Here is a 19,216-nt window from a genome sequence, read left to right as displayed (position 1 = left end):
ATGTGTCGTCATTGACATATCCCGACTGGGTTCTGCCGCCGAGATGTTTATCGAGCGGGATAGTGCCCGATATGGGTGTGGAATTCCAAGGCATTTTCTCGTTTAGTGCCTCCTTAGCCCCCGTGCTGTAACATCGAGATGCCACCCTTGTGCCGAATTGTTTCCGACATATCCGCCATGACCAACGACGGTCGCCGGCCGGGAGAAGTTTTCGGGCTCGGGTTGCTGCTGGAGAGGGCCAAGGGACGTGTGATGGTGCCGGTGGCCTTGGGATTTCTAAGCGATGTGGTAGCCCCTCCAACAAGAGCAGCATCTTTCCTCATGCCATGGAAACCCCCCTTGGTATCGACTAGACATGCGGCCGGAGCAACTGCCCAGCCGGTGTCTGCCTTCAGCAAATCCTCACGCGACACTGGAGACTGAAGAGTCAGGATGTGGGGTTTTATTACGCTTCTGGATGAGAACAGGTGGATTCTTCCTGCGAGATAGCAAGGGCTGTGCTTGGAGGTCAGTGGCATCCAAGCTGAATCCCGCCTTGGTGTCGAACTCTATCAGGGGCTAGCCATACGGGAAGCCACCCTACCGCGGCATGTCGGACGTGGAGATCTCCAGAGACCCAGGGAAAAGTCACAAACTGAAGGGGTATTTTTTCTTGGTGTCAGGGGGTGGTCGTCTGTTAAAACCGAGCCCCCGGGACCTCAGCGGAAAGCTTGTCAAGTTCTCGGTCTGCACTCTGCATATCGGTCTGAAGCTCCTCCCTCTGCCTGTGACGAAGCCACTTCTGGGCTCGTCTGTCTGGCACTTTTCCTTTTGAGAAACACCCGGCCTCTGACCACTTCGCTCCTTCACCAAGATGGCGATCGGGGCCATTTTGGAACCACTCATTGTGGTCAGTCTGTTGACATTTGGTACCATTGTCAACCGCAACAAGTCGGCCACTTTCTCTCCATCACCATACAGATCATCCAGGCCCGTGCCTTGGCAACATCTCAAGTACGACAAGGACCCCGACTACGATGAGTTGGAATCGGGACGGCCCAGCACAGACGACGAAAATGCCCTTTTGCGGTCACCAGTCAGCGAATCCAGCATCGGCTCCGATGGCACCTTGACCGACGAATCGAACTCACCATGGCGGAAGCGCCAGCTGAAGGTCTTCAAGTGGGAGCGTGAGGTCACAACGCCGAATACCGCCATCTTCAAGGACCGTTTCCTCAGTCGCGTGCTTCAGCGTCTTCCCTTTTTGGCCGAGGTCTGGTACTGGGCTCTTATCTACTGGGTCTACCAGCTTGGAAGAGCTTTCACAGCCGTCACTCTGCAAGAGTCAACAGTCGACACCGCTCGCGAGCATGCCCTCCAGGTTATTCACATGGAACAGCGACTGGGCATTTTCATTGAGCCTGCCGTGCAAGGTTGGTTTCTTCAGCGACCCGAGCTTATGCGATGGACGAACAAGACATACTCTTTCATCCACATCCCCGGCACGATCCTTTACCTGATCGTCCTCTACTATGTCACGACAGCCCGTCCCAGACAGAAGATTCAGGAGGAGAACGGAGGTCGCCCGATTAGTGGAAACTGGAGAAAGTTGGCCCCCCGATTCGGACCTGATACCTATGAGAAGAGGAGGAGGACCATGGCCTTCTGCAACCTGTTGGCCTTCATCGTATTTACTTTCTGGCCTTGCATGCCACCGAGACTGCTCAGCGACCCAAACTACACTGGCGAGTTTGCCAAGGAGGCGAAAAGCTATGGCTTTGTTGACACTGTCCACGGCGCCGATGGTGACAGCAGTGTGTGGACCACCAACCGCTTCTGCAATCAATATGGTGAGTTCCCAACGTGTTATTCCTCTCGCCTGTGAGACAATCCACTGACTTGACTAGCCGCCATGCCTTCTCTTCACTTCGGCTACTCCTTCCTTGTTGGACTCACCATCGCCACCGTTCCCCTCAGACGCTCTGGAAAGCTTGGGTGGAAGAGACTGGCCATTGTTGCCATCGGCATGATCTATCCTGGCATTATCCTGACTGCCATTGTTGCTACCGCCAACCATTTCATCCTGGACGCCGTTGCCGGTGCTATTGCCTGCCTTCTTGCCTGGAAGTTCAACGGCCTGCTCCTCAACCTCCTGCCAGTCGAGGACTACTTTTTGAGGGCTGTCAGGATAGCCAAGCCTTGAGCATGGATTGAAGAACTTGGAGTTCAGCGTTGGCACAATGGGCTTGGGATACCTTCCGACCGATCAGCAGTTGGATTCCATCTATACAGTACACCGAACTAATCACCCCGAATACCAAGTACCAGCATATTGGATGACTTGATGGTCAAAGACAACCATAGTATTATTAATACATATACACTTGATACCCCCCCACCCCTTACCAAATCCCCTCTGCCCCTCCGGGTCCTTCAAAGACTCTTTCATCTCTGTTTCTTGTTCAGCCCCCGAGCTGCTGTTTTCATCATCATTCTGATTGATGTCTTTATCGGCCTCCGCAATGCTTGGATGACTCTCCTCATGATCCTGCTTCTCGTTACTTCTTGGGGAGTTACACTGGGTGCCAGCGGAATACCAATTGCAATTTCTAGTCAATGTAAACTTGTTCTTTGCCGGAGATTCAACCCTTGCTCGGATGGCGAGCTGTCTGCTGACCAAGGATGAGATTCATCTTCTGGGTACATATTCCAGGTTGGTCACTCAAGTTCGGGCTAGATAGAGGCTCGTGGGAAGCGGGATTTGTACATGAGATGGTTTGAATAGGAAATGTTGAAGAACACGAAGATGTCAAGTCGTCTTGAGCGTTTGGCCAAGGGATGTTTTGTTTGTCCAGTAGTGGACATGCAAGCGGGACAAACTTGTTGATATGATGTCAGGCATGGTAGCTGTCCCAAAAATAAAAACAGGCTTGCGACCTGTGTCCATGCCCTTGATAAATGAAACCACAAACTACTCGCACGGATGAAACCACCCATTTATGTAGTCAGATCGTGCGTTGCATCCGGCCCGGTCCGGCGCCGGTAAACTTTCGGCTGGTGTCCCTCTCCGGGGGCTTGGTACGGATCTCACCCGGAGCCCCTTTAGTAATCACAGATAGATTCACAACCTCAGGGGTTAGGCAGCAAAAGCTCTGCTGGACTATTGGTTTCAAGGAGATGAGTCATCGAATGCTGAATAATCCGGCAGCTGGCTTTCGTTGTGGACAGTACCGTATCTGACGTTGTATCTGTTGGTTTTCCAGCCCATACCAAAACACCACAACGGCCCTGTAAGAATCTTGCACGGAAAAGACAACCCAGAGATGAAACCATACCGCGAATGCCGTATTACACTCAGCTCTCGAGACCGAACGCCAAGCCTGTTGAATTTGCAGGGGGTGGATAATCGATCAGTGACAATCCACTGAACCAAATTTGCAAACAGAGCAGAGACGCGCAAGCTTTGTGAAAGACGTCAACTCTGTGGCGGTTCGTTCGGACTTGCTTGCCTTTGGTCTTGCATCTCGAGAAGGAGGGAGTAAGGACAGAGGTAGCTATGTGTGACGAAAAGCTCAATAGAGAGGTGATAGGCGTTGCGGCTGTGTCAACCGAGTCTGATCGAGGTTGAAGGCGCTGCCATTAATTGCGGGGACGGTTGCACAGTTGGGCGGGGACCTCCTCCAACACTACCACCACTCCTTTCGTATTCCAACACAGATGCCTGCGGTTTAGATAGGCAACAACATGGAGACTTAGAAAGGAAGCCAGTTTCTATAAAGCCGGCTCCTTTCTTCCCACTTGCTCTCTGACACTTTCTCACATTCATCACAACTCCAACCCCATCAACACCTGAGCCCTTGCTTTTTACCCATTCACAGGTTACCTTGCCAGGCTTCACGGGATTTCGCCATGTCTCTGTTTGGAAGCCAGCAATGGCAGATGAAGCAGCAGAATCCCATTACTCACGTGTGTGGATTCTATCATACCTTTCATGACAGACCTGGCCGACGGTTTCTGGCACCCCTTTCGATCAACGCCCATGCCACCATTATCGCTTCCACCAGTCGGACAACTCTTACCCAAACTTTTCGATCGCCCTCGTCCCCGGTCAAGGAACTGAAATATGCGTTTCCTCTCTATGAAGGCGTTTCAGTTGTGGGTTTTGTCTGCACCGTCAACAACGACCGCGTCATCCACGGAGTCGTCAAAGAACGCTCTGATGCACGCCAGACTTACGACGACGCCGTAGCTCAAGGCCAGGTCGCCGGTCTGCTAGAGCAGACGTTCGAGGCCAGTGACGTCTTCACCACCACTATTGGCAACATACCAGCCGATGCAAGCCTCAAGGTCGAGATCACATACCTGGGTGAACTGAAGCACGACGCTCAAGTTGACGGAATCCGCTTCACAATTCCAACCAGCATAGCACCCCGCTATGGCAGCTACCCTGGTGATCTGCTCCAAAGCACCCAGTTTGGTGCAACAAAAGGGATCAGCATCACAGTTGATGCCGAGATGCCCAGTGGTTCCCAAATCAAAAGTGTCCAGTCCCCGTCTCACCCCATTGCCGTTACCGTTGGCAACACTTCGGTTGGCGCCGCAAAGGGTGCCGAGATGTCTCTCCAGAAAGCTTCAGCAACTCTCTCCCTGGGAACTTCCGAGCTGGACAAAGACTTCATTCTCCATGTGGTGGCCACCAACACCGCCAACCCTGTCGCTGTGCTTGAGACCCACCCCACCATTCCCAACCACAGAGCCCTGATGGCGACGCTTGTGCCCAAGTTCAACCTTCCTTCTTCGAAGCCTGAGATTGTGTTTGTCTGTGATCGTTCCGGATCCATGGGTGACGGCAAGAGAATTCCGAACCTCCAGACCGCTTTACATCTGTTTCTGAAGTCTTTGCCGCTTGGTGTCAAGTTCAATATTTGCTCTTTCGGCTCCCATTGGGACTTCATGTTTCCGGAGGGCTCCCGTACTTACGATGCCAGTAGCTTGGCCCATGCCACCCAGTATGTCAACAGCATCTCGGCCAACTATGGTGGTACCGAGATGCGCATGCCCCTGCAGGACACCTTCAAGAGGCGGTACAAAGATATGGATCTTGAAGTGTTCATGCTGACTGATGGTGAGATCTGGGACCAACAGCAAGTCTTCGAGATGATCAACACGCATGTGGCGGAGAGCGAAGGTGCAATCCGTGTCTTTTCTCTGGGTATCGGCAATGATGTGAGCCATGCTCTTATTGAAGGGATCGCGCAGGCGGGCAACGGGTTCTCACAGTCGGTGGCCGATGACGAAAGCATGAACAGCAAAGTTATCAGGATGCTCAAAGCTTCGTTGACGCCTCATGTGAAGGACTATACCCTGGAGATCAAGTATGGTAAAGAGGATGAGTCAGGCTCTACGACCGAGGTTGACGACGATTTTGAGCTTGTTGAGAGGGTTCAAGATGCCCTTGTCATTGATGTGGGTGAAGTTGACTCGGAGAAGACACAACCAGAGCAAGCGCCCGAGCAAGCGCCAAAGCAACCGATTTCCCTGTTTGATGAGGCGGCTGATTTTGACACTGAGACGACGGAACCGGGACTCGACACCTCTGCTGGTGGGAAGTATTCTCACGTGCCCAAGGTCGCAGAGCCCAAGATTCTCCAGGCTCCCTTTGTCATCCCTCCCCTGTTTCCGTTCTCGAGAACGTCAGTCTACTTGCTTTTGTCCCCGGAGGCTAGCCGCAGGACTCCCAAATCAGTGGTCCTTCGCGGCACCTGTCCCAGTGGCCCACTCGAGCTTGAGATTCCTGTGACTGTTCTTGCTGAGCCCGGAGAGACAATCCATCAGCTCGCTGCTCGCAAGGCAGTCAGAGAACTTGAAGAAGGTCGCGGTTGGATCTACCACGCCAAGGACTCCAAGGAGAAGGATGCTGCCCTTCTTCGTACCAAGCACTTTGGTCGCTTCTCTGACATGGTGGAACGTGAGGCTGTCCGGCTTGGGGTCGAGTATCAGGTTGGAGGCAAGTGGTGCAGTTTTGTAGCGGTAGAGAAGGACCAAGATGTAAACATGTTTCGAGACTTGACCGCGCAAGCAGAACACAATGTGCGGCAGGGTAGCCAATTCCATCAAGCGCTTTATCAACAAGAACATCTTCGACGGGCGATGACAAAGACAGCATCTCCTTTTGGTCAACAATTCCAAGCTACCGCAAGCACTCAGCAATTCCAACAGGCCCAACGAGCCCAAGGTTTTGCAAGCGCTCAGTACAGCGGCTCGGGAGGAGGCGGCTTTGGTGCACAAGCCAAGGCTATGTCGGGTGGCCTCTTCGGAGCCGCCATGCATCCAGCTGGTGGATTGTTCGGAAGCTCATCACCATCCGGAGGAGGACTATTCGGCAACGCCTCGGCCCCTCCCCCACCTCCGCCCTCTGGAGGTGCACTCTTCGGAGCGTGCGCTCCTGCTCCGGCTGCTCCGGCTTCCCTGTTCGGATCTGCAGCACCACCTCCCCCGGCTCCAGGAGGGCTCTTTGGCACAACAGCTTTCGGCTCCCCCTCACCAACCTCAGCAGGCGGACGTTTCGGCAGCGCCTCGTCTGCCCGACCAGCATCGTATCTCTTTGGATCCACCGGAAGCAACCCCTCACCTTTCGGATCACCTGCGCCCCAGGCCAGCCCTGCGAAGCCGTCTGTGGCACCCTACCGATGGACCCCCGCCTCCAGTGCCGACAAAGGGCCAACGGTTTACGTCACGCCGGAGCAGCTAGCGCAATATGAGCAGGAGATGAACCAGGCAGCTACGATGCCTCTTCCCGACGAGGACGACAGCGGCGACGAGGGGGCCCCGGTGTGTGACAAGGGCTGTAATATCAGGGCTTGGAACTCATGGTTCAATTCAGGCTAATAATCTTCAATGGCCTCGAAGAGCGTGATGAGGAAGAAGAACGTCTAGGAATACAAACAGATCTCAGAGACGCGTATTTATCCATCGTCAGGTGGTCCGTGCCCAGTGGCCTCGAGCCGCTGCCAAGTTCCTCAATATCTCAGGGCCAGTGGGCTTCCTTTGATAACCGCCATGCCTTCAGATTGCCTGCCTCGCTTTCAACGAGAGGTTCACAACTTGCAGTTACCCCCCTTCTTGCGGTGGTATCGGCAGTGTTGCTGGCCGTGGTTGCGGGTGGTTGGCTTTTGCCGTGTGACACCATCTCCCCTTCTCATGCTCGCCCACGAGCTTGATGATGGCCTTAGACCTCCAGACGTCGGTCCTTGGGCTTGTCGGGGTGTAGAGCGTGGAAGGCTTGTAAAGCCGCCTTGGCTCCATCACTGTAGAAGTGATCGTAAGGTTCCCAAGTCCAATGTCTCCTTTGCGGCCAACCTTCCCACTTGACCAGATACTTGACTTCTTCGCCCATCATGGTCGAATCCATCACCTTTTCACTTGATAGTCTTCTGCCTCTACCGGCTCAGCTTCTCGCAGGACCTGGTCTGGATCAGGCAGTGCCTGTCCGCCAGCGCGATAGGGCTCGATGAGAGAGACGTGGAAGGTATTGTGGATCCGCCAGTGCTTGGGGAGAGTCAGTCGGACAGCGGTAGGAGAGATCACCTTCTGGATTTTGAACGGGCCTAGCATCTTTTGTCCAGCTTCTTGGAGGGTCGTCGAGTCTTGATGTGTTTGGCATTGAGCATCACAAGTTGGTCCTGTTCAAATAAAGGGGCTTCTTTTCTCTTCAAGTCGGCCCACTGCTTCATGCGCGTGCGGGCGTCCTCTAGTGCTTTCCGCGCTTCCTTATGAACTTGGGTCATCCAGTGTGCGTACAGCCGACTCGAGGGATTGTGGACGGTGGTATTCGAGGAGGGGTTATTGGAAGCAGGGTGATAGCCATAGTTGGCGAAGAAAGGCGACATGCCTGTAGTCGACTTGCGAGCGTTATTGTACGCGAATTCTGCCATAGGGAGTAACTCATTCCAGTTAGCCATCTCGTAGTTGACAAAGGCACGGAGATACATCTCTAATTCTTGGTTAACGATTTCTGTCTGTCCATCTGTCTGCGGATGGAAGGCTGTGCTCATGCGACTGTTGATACCGACGAGCTTCAGGAAGTCTTTCCACAGGTGGGCGGTGAAGCGTGAGTCTCGATCAGAAATGATGTCCGCTGGGACGCCGTGAAGTCGCCAATACTCGCGCGCGAAAATCCGGATCAGGTCGTCAGTCTTCTTCGCTTCAACGCGTAGGGGAATGAAGTGTGCCATCTTCGTGAACATGTCCACGATGACCCAGATCGAGTCGCATCCAGAGGACAGTGGAAGGTCCGTGATGAAGTCCATGGAAATCGCTCTCCACGGCTTCCAAGGGATCTCCATTGGTTGGAGCAGCCCGAAGGTGCCATGGCGGGGTTCTTGTTCTGTTGGCACTCTCTGCACCCACGTACGTATTCGCGGATGTCTTGATCCATGCCTGGCCACCAGAAATTGCGCCGTATAAGGTCGATAGTTCTGTCCATTCCCAGGTGGCCGGCGATGGCTGCGTCGTGCTCAGACTTGAAGATCTCGTCGCGTAACGCGGGGTCCTTGGGGATCCTCAACAGGTTGTTGTGGTACAGTAGGCCATCGTCCGCATGCTCATTTTTGGGCGGTGTGGCCAGGTCCCTCGTATACTCGGCATCCTGGTGGGCGGCTGTTTTGACTCTGGCGATGAAATCATCGTTCCATGCCGGTGTAACCGGAATACTGGCGAGCCTTGCTGAGGAAACCAGAAAGGAAGGTCCTTCATTTGGCGGTGAAAAGTGGTGATTTTTCAGGACCGAAGTGATTGGCTGGTCCTCATCTCCCCCTTTCTCAGGCCGATATTGATCGAGTCTTGAGAGCACGTCGGCCTTGCCGTTAAGTCGTCCAGGCCGATACATGATAATGAAGTTGTAGGCGGCGAGCTCTTGCGCCCACCTTGCCTGGCGTCTATTTAAGACCTTCGCTGTGGTGAAGTATGCCAGGTTCTGATGATCGGGTACACTTCGATGCGATGCTCTGCCCCTCGAGGTATCTCCGCCATCTTGCAAAGCAGTCGACTATAGCTAGTAGCTCTTTGTCGTGTACTTCATAGTTCATCTCTGGTTTGGTGAGCTTTCTGGAGTGGAAAGCAACCGGGTGGAGCTTGCCATCGTCCCCCTTCTGGGACATCACTCCACCCAGGGCGAAGTCAGACGCATCCGTCTCCAGGACCGCCAGCTTTGCTGGGTCGAAGTGAGCGAGGATGGGAGCAGTGGTGAAGGCCTCCTTGAGCCTGTTGAATGCTATTTCCATGGCTTGTGTCCACTTCCACTGACGTGCGTCGAGCTTTAGGGATGCCGTGAGGGCTTGGGCAATGGCAGAGAACCCCTTAATAAAGCGTCGATAGAAGTTGGCGAAGCCGATGAAGGATTGGGTGGCCTTGAGTGTGGTAGGTCTCTCCCAGTTCAAGATGCAGTCTACCTTCTCCTTAGACATAGAGATCCCATGCTCAGAGATGATATACCCAAGGTACTCAACCTGCCTTGTAGCCCACACACACTTCTTTGCTGAGATGGTGAGGTTATTCTCTTTCAACCGCCGCAATACTTCTTTCGTGAGCCGGTCATGCTCCTCCATGGTCTCGGCGTATATGAGGATATCATCAACGTACGCCAGTACCCCCATGTCGATCAGGTCACTGAGGACTCCATGGACCATGGCTTGGAAGGTGGCTGGGGCATTGATTAGCCCAAAATGCATGACCGTGAACTCGAAGAGACCGTAGCGGCAGCGGAAGGCTGTCTTCCACTCATCTCCCTCCTTGATTCGTACGAGGTTGAATCCACTCTTAAGATCGATCTTGGTGAAGTACTTAGCTCCGGCAAGACGATCTTGTAGCTCATTGATGAGTGGTAGAGGATACCTGTTGGGGATAGTGATGCCATTAAGTGCTCTCCAATCCACCACTGGTCGAAGGTCGTCTTCATGCGTTCCCTTCTTCTCGATGGAGGCGTCTTTATCCACCATAAAGAGTGGAGCGCTGCAAGGGGACTTGAAGGCCTGATCTTGCCTTCGGCCAGCATCTCATCCAGCCATGCGCGCAGGAACTTGAGCTCTTTGCCGCTGAGGGAGTAGATAGGCCCCCATGGTGGTGTCTTGCCATCCATTAGGTCGATCGTGTGGTCCCAGGGCTTATGATCAGGTAGCCTTTTGGATATATCATGAGGGACCAATGGTGCCAGGTCCCGGAAGCGTTCGGGAATAGAGCTTCGATCGTCCTTGACGCTGGAAATGATCCTACCAGCCTTCCCAAGTACCGATAGGCTAGTGCATCGTTCGCGGCATGTGGGAGAGGTAAATACAATCTTCGTGGGGTCTTGGTCGTAGAAGCCAGCTGGTTGGTGTTCTTGGAGCCACCAGTGTGGTAGGATGATATCGCATTCTGCGTCGAGCTTACTGACTTCGAATTGCAACTTGGTGAAGTGGTCTTCTGAGTGCCTAAGCACCATGGTGTCGGTGTACAATGCTTCCTTACTGGCATCTCCTTCTCCAGTAAAGGATTGAAGGTAGAACCCAGGAGGGTGACGGAAGGTCTTGATCGCGAGGCGGGTAGCCACATCCTCCGATAAGACGGGAACGGCACTGCCAGGATCCAAGAGAACGCGTACCGGGTGTTCCCGAGGGCGCGCGTTGGTACCTTCGATGATGCTCATGCTGACGATAGGCCTGGTCCCCACCTTAGGCCGGTGTCGTGGTTGTTCATCCTCGTCCTCCTCGCGAGGGCGCTTGACTCCCGCAACGGTGACGCCAGTAGGCCGATTACATCCTGTCGGCGTGGTCAGGCGGCCTAGTGAAAACCCGTCTCAGTGCCAGACATGTCGTCGTCAAGTACTTCGAAGACCGGTGGTTCATCATCGTCAATGTGTACCCCAATAGCGTCGATTCGTACTTTCTTTGGAGGTGCTAATTCGTTTTCTTTTTCTTTCTCCTCGGCCTTCCGCTTGACCCCGGCTACCTTGGGAGGAGCCGCGGGAAGGTCGTTACCGGAGACATCCTTTCTGGCGAAGCAGGCAAGGGTGTGATGATTGTTGCGGCCGCATCGCCAGCATGTAGACCCATCCTTTTTATGCCTGTCGACGTTATCTTGGGAGATTCCCGCTAGTGCCTCTTTCACGGTTACCCACTTAATATCCTTTGGATCGGGTCTGCCGCTTGGAGCCTTGGGGGGTGCCTTGCTGCTTCTTGAGGATGGATTTGACGGTTGTTGGGAGCGACTTTGGTGGGGAGGGCCCGTCTTCGAGCGCTCCGAGATCGAAGTGGGCGTGTCTTTTCCCGCCCGGTGGCCGACTGAGATGCCAGGGTTGGTGAGCATATTCTCATAGATGTGGCCAGCTTCCTGGATGGCGTGGAGGAAGTCCTCGTCTGTCTCCGGGACTCCTCCCTGTCTTGAGTAGATCAACTTGGTGATCTCGTCCGGGAGTGCCTTTGAGATGTGACTCTGGAACGTGGTTCCTGACCACTGGACTACTTCGTTGAGGTCCATAAGCTCGGTCAAGTATTGCGAGATATCTCCTTGGTACCGGAGTTCTTGCATCTTGCGGGCATTGCGGTACCTCTCGGCTGTATCCCGAAAGCGTTCTTTGATGGCAGTGGTGTAATTGCTCCAGATATCCATGAAGCCTAGCCTCCGTACTTGGCTGACTCGCTGTTGGTGCCACACCTGGGCCTTGTCGGTGAGCAGAGATCCAACCCAGTTGATCTTGACCTGGTCGGTGGGGAACCCTGTGGGGTAGGAATCCATATATGCTTCCACCTTGAGCCACCAGGACCTAAATTTGGGAGAGGTCTCTGCCATCGTAGGCTGGGGGTTTTGCCATATGCACCGGGTTGACCTGGACTGGTGCCTGGGAAAACTGACGAATAAGTCGAGTGAGGTCGTCTTGACCCGAGGGACTGGGTGATCGAGGGCGGTTGCGTGAGGCTGGAGGTCCTCTAGGTGGTCCTCCTCCGGCTCCGTCCGCGGGCGGTCGCCTCTCACGGCGATCATCGTGGGTGTCCTCTGAGTCCGAGTCATCGGGGTCAGAGGGTGGTTCTCCGTTGGTAGCGACGAATCGTCGAGGAGGGAGGCTTCCTCCTCCGCCACCATTGGGTGTGGGCGTCATATACATAGGGCCGGCTCGAGAGGATTCGAACTGGATATTGGCTTGTTGAGCTGTGCGGCGTGCTTGGGCATCTTGTAGTGCCTGGGTAGTTAAGCGCTCTCGCACACGCCGAGTTGAGGATGATACTTTGGAGGGTATGGCTGTGGATGGATGCGATGGTCGCACCGATGCCCGTTGGCTTACACTGCGCCAGACAGAATTGACGTCGGCATCAGGATTCCGCTCCATCTGAGCGCGGAATTCCTTGAGATCTTCCGCCATAAGCTTCTTGACCTGTTCCATGATACGCCGTCCGTGGTCATCGAGTAGCGGGATTAACAAACTCTTTGGCCAAGAGTCCCGTGATATCTCGGTCGCGTTGGGTAGCCCATTCCTGGACATCACTATTGAACCTTTTCTGAAATGTAACCTCCTTCTCGAGGGTCATTAAGGCGGAGTGGTGTCGGTTAGCCGCTTCGCTAAGTTGCTCGATGGCTTGTTGACGCTGCCGTTCGTCCTGGGTGATAACTGCGATAGCTTTCAGATCTGGTTCGCAAAGGCGGCGCTGTCATTTTCAACCTGCTGACGGAAGTGCCTGATTTGTTGTTCAGAGACCTGGACCCCGAGCTTGACCATGCCAGCGCAAACAGTGTACTGTTCACGGATATGCTCGTATTGCTGCTTAAGGCGTGCGAGTTCTTGGTGGTCGATACGCTCCTTGTGTTGCTGTCGAGCAAGCTGTCGTACACCTTCGTAGGCCTCGCTCATTCGGCGATGGAGTTCGATAATCCATGGTGCCGGGTCATGGACGGCTCCAGGCAAAGGCTGGATCTCAGAGGGGTCGCTCATAATGACTTCAAAGTCCTGAGGCGAGTAGAGCGTAAGCTCCATGTGGTCGTCGACCTGGACAGGCTCGGCTGAAGGAGAGCGATAGTCCGCCATATTGTAGGTGGAGATGGACGCGCTATCGAATTCTTCTTGTAGGTTTCGAGCGGTCGCGTACGTGGGTGACACCGTGGCTGGTGATGCCGGAAGAGGAATGTGGGCGGCGTAGCCGGAATGAAAGGTCGCGGAGTAGGCGAGGCGTTGAAGGAGTATTCTCCTGTAGTGAAGTCGGAATCTTCGTCGTCGTCAACCCAAGGGTTACACGGTAGTGGAACGAATCCTTCAACGATATCTGAGGGTGGAGCTGATGATGATGTGGTGGACATCAACAAAGGAAGAAAGCGGGGTAAGTGGCGATAGCGCTATGGCGTCGTAGTGCAGTAGTTGTCGTCTTCGATTGTTTGAAGATTATATGTGACAAGGGCTGTAATATCAGGGCTTGGAACTCATGGTTCAATTCAGGCTAATAATCTTCAATGGCCTCGAAGAGCGTGATGAGGAAGAAGAACGTCTAGGAATACAAACAGATCTCAGAGACGCGTATTTATCCATCGTCAGGTGGTCCGTGCCCAGTGGCCTCGAGCCGCTGCCAAGTTCCTCAATATCTCAGGGGCCAGTGGGCTTCCTTTGATAACCGCCATGCCTTCAGATTGCCTGCCTCGCTTTCAACGAGAGGTTCACAACTTGCAGTTACCCCTTCTTGCGGTGGTATCGGCAGTGTTGCTGGCCGTGGTTGCGGGTGGTTGGCTTTTGCCGTGTGACACGGTGGCACAAGCGTCGGCCCAGGGAAAGAAATCAAGCTCGGACAAATTGGAAGCCATCGTGGCGCTGCAGCAGTTTTCAGGACAGTGGGAAGGGACAGAGGAGTTGTTGACGCTTCTTGGGCTGGACAAACAGGTGGTGGCAGCAAAAGTTAAGGATTTGGGGTTGATGGACAAGGGGGATGACGTGATTGCTACGGCGTTGGTATTGGCCTATTTGCAGACTCAGTTGGGTGAGAGGAAGGATGAGTGGGAGATGATGGCGGAGAAGGCTAAGCTTTGGCTGAAGGATCAGGGAGTGGATTTTGATGCGCTGCTGTGAAGTGGTGTGTGAGATGGGCTGGGTGGATTTCAACTACTGGGAGTCCTGTGTTTGGAAATGGAAGAAAATGGATCCGGCCTCGTTTCGTCGTGTTTCATTCAAAGACACTTTGTTGGGTGGAATAATGGGCGATGTGCTTCCGAATGAAAAGAAGAGATAGTTTCAACCATCAAAAAAAAAAAAAAAAAAAAGGTTAGAAAGGTTAGATAGCTTCAATGACGACCATGGTTGTTCAATACTCCATTCCCCTGCCGTGCTGACAATCAAATCCAAATGTACCATGCTCAGTCTGCGTCTCCGTGTCTGGCTCGGCTTTTCAATCTACATACCGAGATCATGCACGCCTGGTCCAGGACAACACTGCCTGCTGGGAACTTTGCTCTGACAGCCCAGCCACGGCGTCCGTATTGTCTCCACCGTTGCACTGCAGCTATTCAGTCCCAACCGACCGTCTCTCACCCACCATGACTGATCTCTCCGATGTGCTTTATCAGGAGAAAAACCAATAAATGTGGGTAAGCATTAGGCCGCCATGCAAGTGAGATCCAACGAGGAGCTGAGACGCAGGTGCCTGCATGATCGCTACCGCACCTCGAACCTCTGTTTTGTTGGCTCGGGGTTCTGATACTGGTGCCATGAAAAAGCTCATCAAGATAGGTGTCGAGAAGAAGCCCACACGAGTTGCCATTCTTGTTCGGGTACAGCAAAGCCAGAGAGGTATAAGGCTCACTGGAAGCGTTTTCAGGCCCTAGGTCTTGTGTCATTTTGAAATGAAATAATAGCAACTAAGAATCAGGATGGTTCGGCTTGGTTTTGTCTGTGGCCTCCTGGCTGCTCTCAGCAGTGCGGTCCAAGGCTATCGTGACACCGAAGCATTCGACCTGACACCTCGCGGCGGCGGCAAGAAGGTTTGCCCGCCCTTGAACAGGGGCGGCTTCATCGTCGACTACTTCCAACTCTACCCCGAAAACGCCGACTGGGACGAGGAAAATTGTCTCCTCTGGATTGGGTAACACTTTGCACACAGACAAGGCTTTTCCCACACCAATCGCTGACCTGTATGTAGCTGCCTCTGGAACGCAACGGTAGGCATCTACGACCCCTACCGTGACAGAATGCTCGATGTCCTCTTCTTTCCCGGCATCTCCCTCACCCTGGCCCACATCGGCGGCGTCGCCCGCGATCCTTACTCGGGGCTGATCTCCATCCTCTCCAACTCTGGCAACCCCTGGGCAACCGGTGGAGCCGATGTAACCGGCGAACGCCAAATCATGAAATATGACCCCAAGAAGAAAAAGGTTCTCTGGGCGAGGAACATGACGGACATTTCCCGCGATCGATACGGTGGGTTTCAGGATGTGGAACATGATAAACGGGGGAACACCTACATTGTCGGGACTCACCCTGGGGTTATTATTCGCGTGGACAAGAATGGAAGAAAGCTTACAGAGTGGTATTTGCATCAGCCTTTGTCGCCGACGACGAGGAAGGGGTATAGCGGATTGGCTGTGGTGAAGGGGACTGATATTATGCTGGCGAGCGATGGTGATGGAAAGTTGTACCGGTTTGATTTGAGGGAGGAGAGGGGGAGGCCGGTGAATGTGCCGCTGTTGGGGGAGGACCTGCGCTTGAACTTGGATGCGATTTACCTGCCGCCAAAGTATGGGGGGAGTGTGCTGTTGGTGGCAGATTTGTTTGAGGGGATTCAGGTGCTAAGAAGTAAGGATAGGACGTGGAGGAAGGCGGAGAACCTGGGGACGATTCCGAAGCCTCCGACGTTGAATGGCCTGGTGATTGATGGGGCGGTTGTGGCTCCGGTGCAGATGGGCAGCAATTCTCTGTACATGGTCATTGGGAACATCGATCCTTTCATTCCGGGCATGGTTGCAGGTAATCGGACCCTGTTCCCTTTTCCCGACATCACGAATGCGGTGGAGGGGTTGCTGAGGAGGGGCTGAGGAGGTGATGCCATTTTCGGAAGTCTTTTCCTTGCAGCCCACTGGAATACTAGTATCACAATGTGCGCTTCGCATGGATTACGTTGGCGGCCCAGGACAGGCTTGGTCCTGTCACCAATACTAGTAATCATTTCTCGCATCAATGTTCTCTCATCTGAAATGGCTCCATCTGTGGCATAAAAGGCAGTTGCAACATCAAACTAAACGAGAGCCTGGTCAGTTTCAGTTTCCTTCCGACCCTACACTGAGCGTGACATGTCATCTCAAACACCGTCAACGACTCTAGCGCCGATGGCAGGAGTAGAAAGTTCTTGGTTTATAATGTGGACATTCTCATTTCTCATGGTACGTACATGTTTGCTGGTACTGGCACTGCCAAAATGCTGTGTTGACCCATCGAGCAGATCTGGCTGGTGCTTAATATCATCTACAACTTGTATTTTCATCCACTTGCCGGAGTACCCGGTCCCAGAAGCTGGGGAGCACTTCGACTCCGATACGTCTGGGCACTTGTGAGCGGGACCATCGTTCACGATTTTGAAAAACTTCATCATAGATATGGGCCGGTTGTTCGCGTTGCCCCAAGCGAGTTATCTTTCACAACACCCGATGCTTGGACCGACATTCTTCAGCCAGGTCGCACACCGCCATTACCCAAAGATGGTCGGTGGTCTATTCCTGGCTTAAAAGCCCAAGGGATCGTCAATATTGCTGACCTTGATCTCCATGGCCGAGTTCGAAGGTTGATTGCACCAGCATTTACAACGTCGGCGCTAAGAGGCCAAGAGCCCATCCTACAACAATACATCACATTGTTGATGGATCGGCTTCGAGACCTTGTCACAACCGAACAAAACGGCACAAGCGGCGTTGAGATTGATGTCGTTCCGTGGTTCAACTTCGTCACCTTTGATATGCTGGGTGATCTGGCATTTGGAGAATCATTCGATTGTCTGCACACATCGCGGTATCATTCCTGGATTGAGCTCCTAACAAACACACCAAAAGCAGGAGCATTTGCTGCTGCTGCCCTGTTTTATCCTCTTTTCGCATCGGCACTCAAGCATCTCATTCCGGCATCGCTGAAGAACAAGGTTCTTGATCACGTCCGAGTCGTTTCAGAGAAAGTTGAGCGTCGACTGAACCTGGAGTCCACACGATCTGATATCATGTCCCACGTGATCAACCAGATAGAAAGTGATGGCCTGGAGGGACTTACTATGGATCACGTCAACGCAACGTTTATGGTGCTCACGATTGCTGGTAGTGAGACCGTTGCAACCACCTTGTGCGGGATTGTGAATTATCTTGCTCAGAATCCTAGCAAGCTTTCTATCCTCACACACGAGATTCGCAGCCATTTTTCAAACCCACACGAGATGACTTTGGAGAGGTTGAAAGGCATGCTCTATCTTAATGCCGTGATCGACGAGGGGTTGCGCCTGTGTCCGCCAGTTCCTTGGCTTCCACCCAGAGTGGCGGCTAATGGGGGCTCAGTTGTTTGTGGGATACCACTACCTGGGCGTGTGAGTAAACTGCCGAGAGTGTGAAAGCCCTTTCGTTGCTAACAATTTTCAGACCGCGGTTTCCATTCTCACCTACGCCATGGGCCGTGACCCAAACAATTTCCACGATCATTTGTCATTTGTCCCCGAGCGGTACCTTCCCGAAGCTAAAACTGATCCGCAATCGCCTTTCTTCAATGACCGGCGCCAATCTTACCATCCTTTTTCTTTCGGGCCCAGGATCTGTATTGGTCTCCATCTCGGCATGGCCCAGATGCGTTTGATTTTGGCCAGATTGGTATGGGAATTTGATTTGAAGCCGCCAACAGAACACAGGAAAACCCAATGGGAAAAGCTGAGAACTTTTATATTGGTTGAGAAGAAAGAGATATTTGTGAACTTCAAGTTGAAGGAAGGCTTGCGGACGGCGGAGATGAAGTCCTCGGCCTCGTCCTAGTACACAAGTTTGCAGCGTCGCAATGGGGACAACCAACAGGCCTAGGACTCCAGGAGCATGGGTCTGACAAAACCAACCACTACCAACGGGCTTATTTTTGAGGAGCTTGCTCGTAATTTATTTTTCCCACCACTCTCAACAAACTTCAAAGCATCCTCGACCCACCATGGGTGGTCAATGGTCACAGTTCTTCCCGCCAAAGCCCACATACACCGAGGCGGACCTTGTGACACAAGATGGCAAGGTTATCTTGATCACGGGAGGCGCCTCAGGAATTGGTTTGGAGATTTCTACCATGCTTTACCGCAAGAATGCACGCGTGTATATCGCAGGCAGGTCAGAAAAGAACGCACGCGATGCTATCCAAGCAATCCAAGCAGCGAACCCTTCGTCCACCGGCACCCTCGACTTTCTTCACATTGAACTGGATGACCTGAGGACGATCAAGTCATGCGCCGACGCATTCAAGGCGAAGGAATCGCGCCTCGACCTCCTATTTCACAATGCAGGTGTTTCGCAGCCTCCGCTAGGGAGCGTCTCAAAGCAGGGCGTTGAATTGCAACTTGCAACCAACTGTCTCGGACCATTCCTACTCACTCAGTTTCTACTCCCCCTTCTTCAGCAGACCGCATCCTCGGCAGCACCAGGAAGCGTCCGCGTCATATGGACCAGCAGCCAAATGGCCGAGTTGAGCGCCCCCAAGGGGGGTCTCATAATGGACGAAATACGTTCACCACCGAATGACAAGGGCAGGAACTACACCAACTCCAAAACAGGAAATATCTTCTTGTCTGCCGAGCTTGCGCATCGTCATCCAGCCAGCACGTCGGGGATCGTGAGCGTGTCGCTCAACCCAGGAGCCGCTGCCACGAACCTATTTCGCCACACACCTTTGCTTCCGTACCTGGCGTGGCCACTCATGTACACTGCAAAATTGGCAGCACATACGCAACTATTTGCCGGCATCTCCCCGGATATAACGGTCAACAATAGTGGGTGTTATGTCGTTCCTTTTGGGAGGCTGGCGGACTTGAGACAAGACATTGTTGAAGGAGCAAAGAGAAAAGAGGAAGGCGGACTGGGTCTTGCAGGAGAGTTCTGGGACTGGTGTGAGGAGAGGACGAGAGACTACATGTGAGGGTTCTTTTTCTATTGGCAATGGGAACAGATTCTCCGGATTGTCCCCTGTCTAGGGCTGCCAAGGGCATCCTGCACTGCCCATCCGTTTAGCGCTGCGTTC

At 53.3% G+C, this 19,216-nt stretch overlaps 5 protein-coding genes across 5 annotated transcripts; all 5 read left to right on the top strand.

Moving 5' to 3' along the window:
- Positions 1-242: 242 nt before the first annotated feature.
- Positions 243-2,376, top strand: QC762_118390 (uncharacterized protein). Its single transcript, XM_062886272.1, has 2 exons — positions 243-1,829; positions 1,887-2,376. Exons 1-2 carry the CDS (start codon positions 854-856, stop codon positions 2,180-2,182), a joined length of 1,272 nt encoding a protein of 423 aa, XP_062749344.1. The 5' UTR covers positions 243-853; the 3' UTR covers positions 2,183-2,376.
- Positions 2,377-3,888: 1,512 nt separating this feature from the next.
- On the top strand, positions 3,889-6,867 carry QC762_118380 (uncharacterized protein; the record flags this gene model as incomplete). Its single annotated transcript, XM_062886271.1, has 1 exon — positions 3,889-6,867. The coding sequence occupies one exon, from the start codon at positions 3,889-3,891 to the stop codon at positions 6,865-6,867; it is 2,979 nt and encodes a 992-aa protein (XP_062749343.1).
- Positions 6,868-14,490: 7,623 nt separating this feature from the next.
- QC762_118370 (uncharacterized protein) lies at positions 14,491-16,014 on the top strand (the record flags this gene model as incomplete). The annotated part of the gene is made up of 2 exons (XM_062886270.1): positions 14,491-15,065; positions 15,123-16,014. Exons 1-2 carry the CDS (start codon positions 14,854-14,856, stop codon positions 16,012-16,014), a joined length of 1,104 nt encoding a protein of 367 aa, XP_062749342.1. The 5' UTR covers positions 14,491-14,853.
- A 255-nt stretch (positions 16,015-16,269) lies between these two features.
- QC762_118360 (uncharacterized protein) lies at positions 16,270-17,976 on the top strand (the record flags this gene model as incomplete). Its single annotated transcript, XM_062886269.1, has 3 exons — positions 16,270-16,359; positions 16,419-17,540; positions 17,593-17,976. 3 exons carry the CDS (start codon positions 16,270-16,272, stop codon positions 17,974-17,976), a joined length of 1,596 nt encoding a protein of 531 aa, XP_062749341.1.
- Positions 17,977-18,142: 166 nt separating this feature from the next.
- On the top strand, positions 18,143-19,114 carry QC762_118350 (uncharacterized protein; the record flags this gene model as incomplete). Its single annotated transcript, XM_062886268.1, has 1 exon — positions 18,143-19,114. The coding sequence occupies one exon, from the start codon at positions 18,143-18,145 to the stop codon at positions 19,112-19,114; it is 972 nt and encodes a 323-aa protein (XP_062749340.1).
- Positions 19,115-19,216: the final 102 nt, after the last annotated feature.

Source organism: Podospora pseudocomata, assembly GCF_035222375.1.
Source record: "Podospora pseudocomata strain CBS 415.72m chromosome 1 map unlocalized CBS415.72m_1, whole genome shotgun sequence".
In the NCBI taxonomy this organism is placed as follows: Eukaryota; Fungi; Ascomycota; class Sordariomycetes; order Sordariales; family Podosporaceae; genus Podospora; species Podospora pseudocomata.
This window is presented reverse-complemented; position numbering and strand designations above follow the sequence as displayed.

Excerpts from the sequence above, each read along its gene's own strand:
- QC762_118390 (XM_062886272.1), top strand. The coding sequence starts at position 854 with ATGGCGATCGGGGCCATTTTGGAACCACTCATTGTGGTCAGTCTGTTG. Across the intron at positions 1,830-1,886 it reads CCGCTTCTGCAATCAATATG|CCGCCATGCCTTCTCTTCAC; the intron begins GTGAGTTCCCAA and ends TGACTTGACTAG.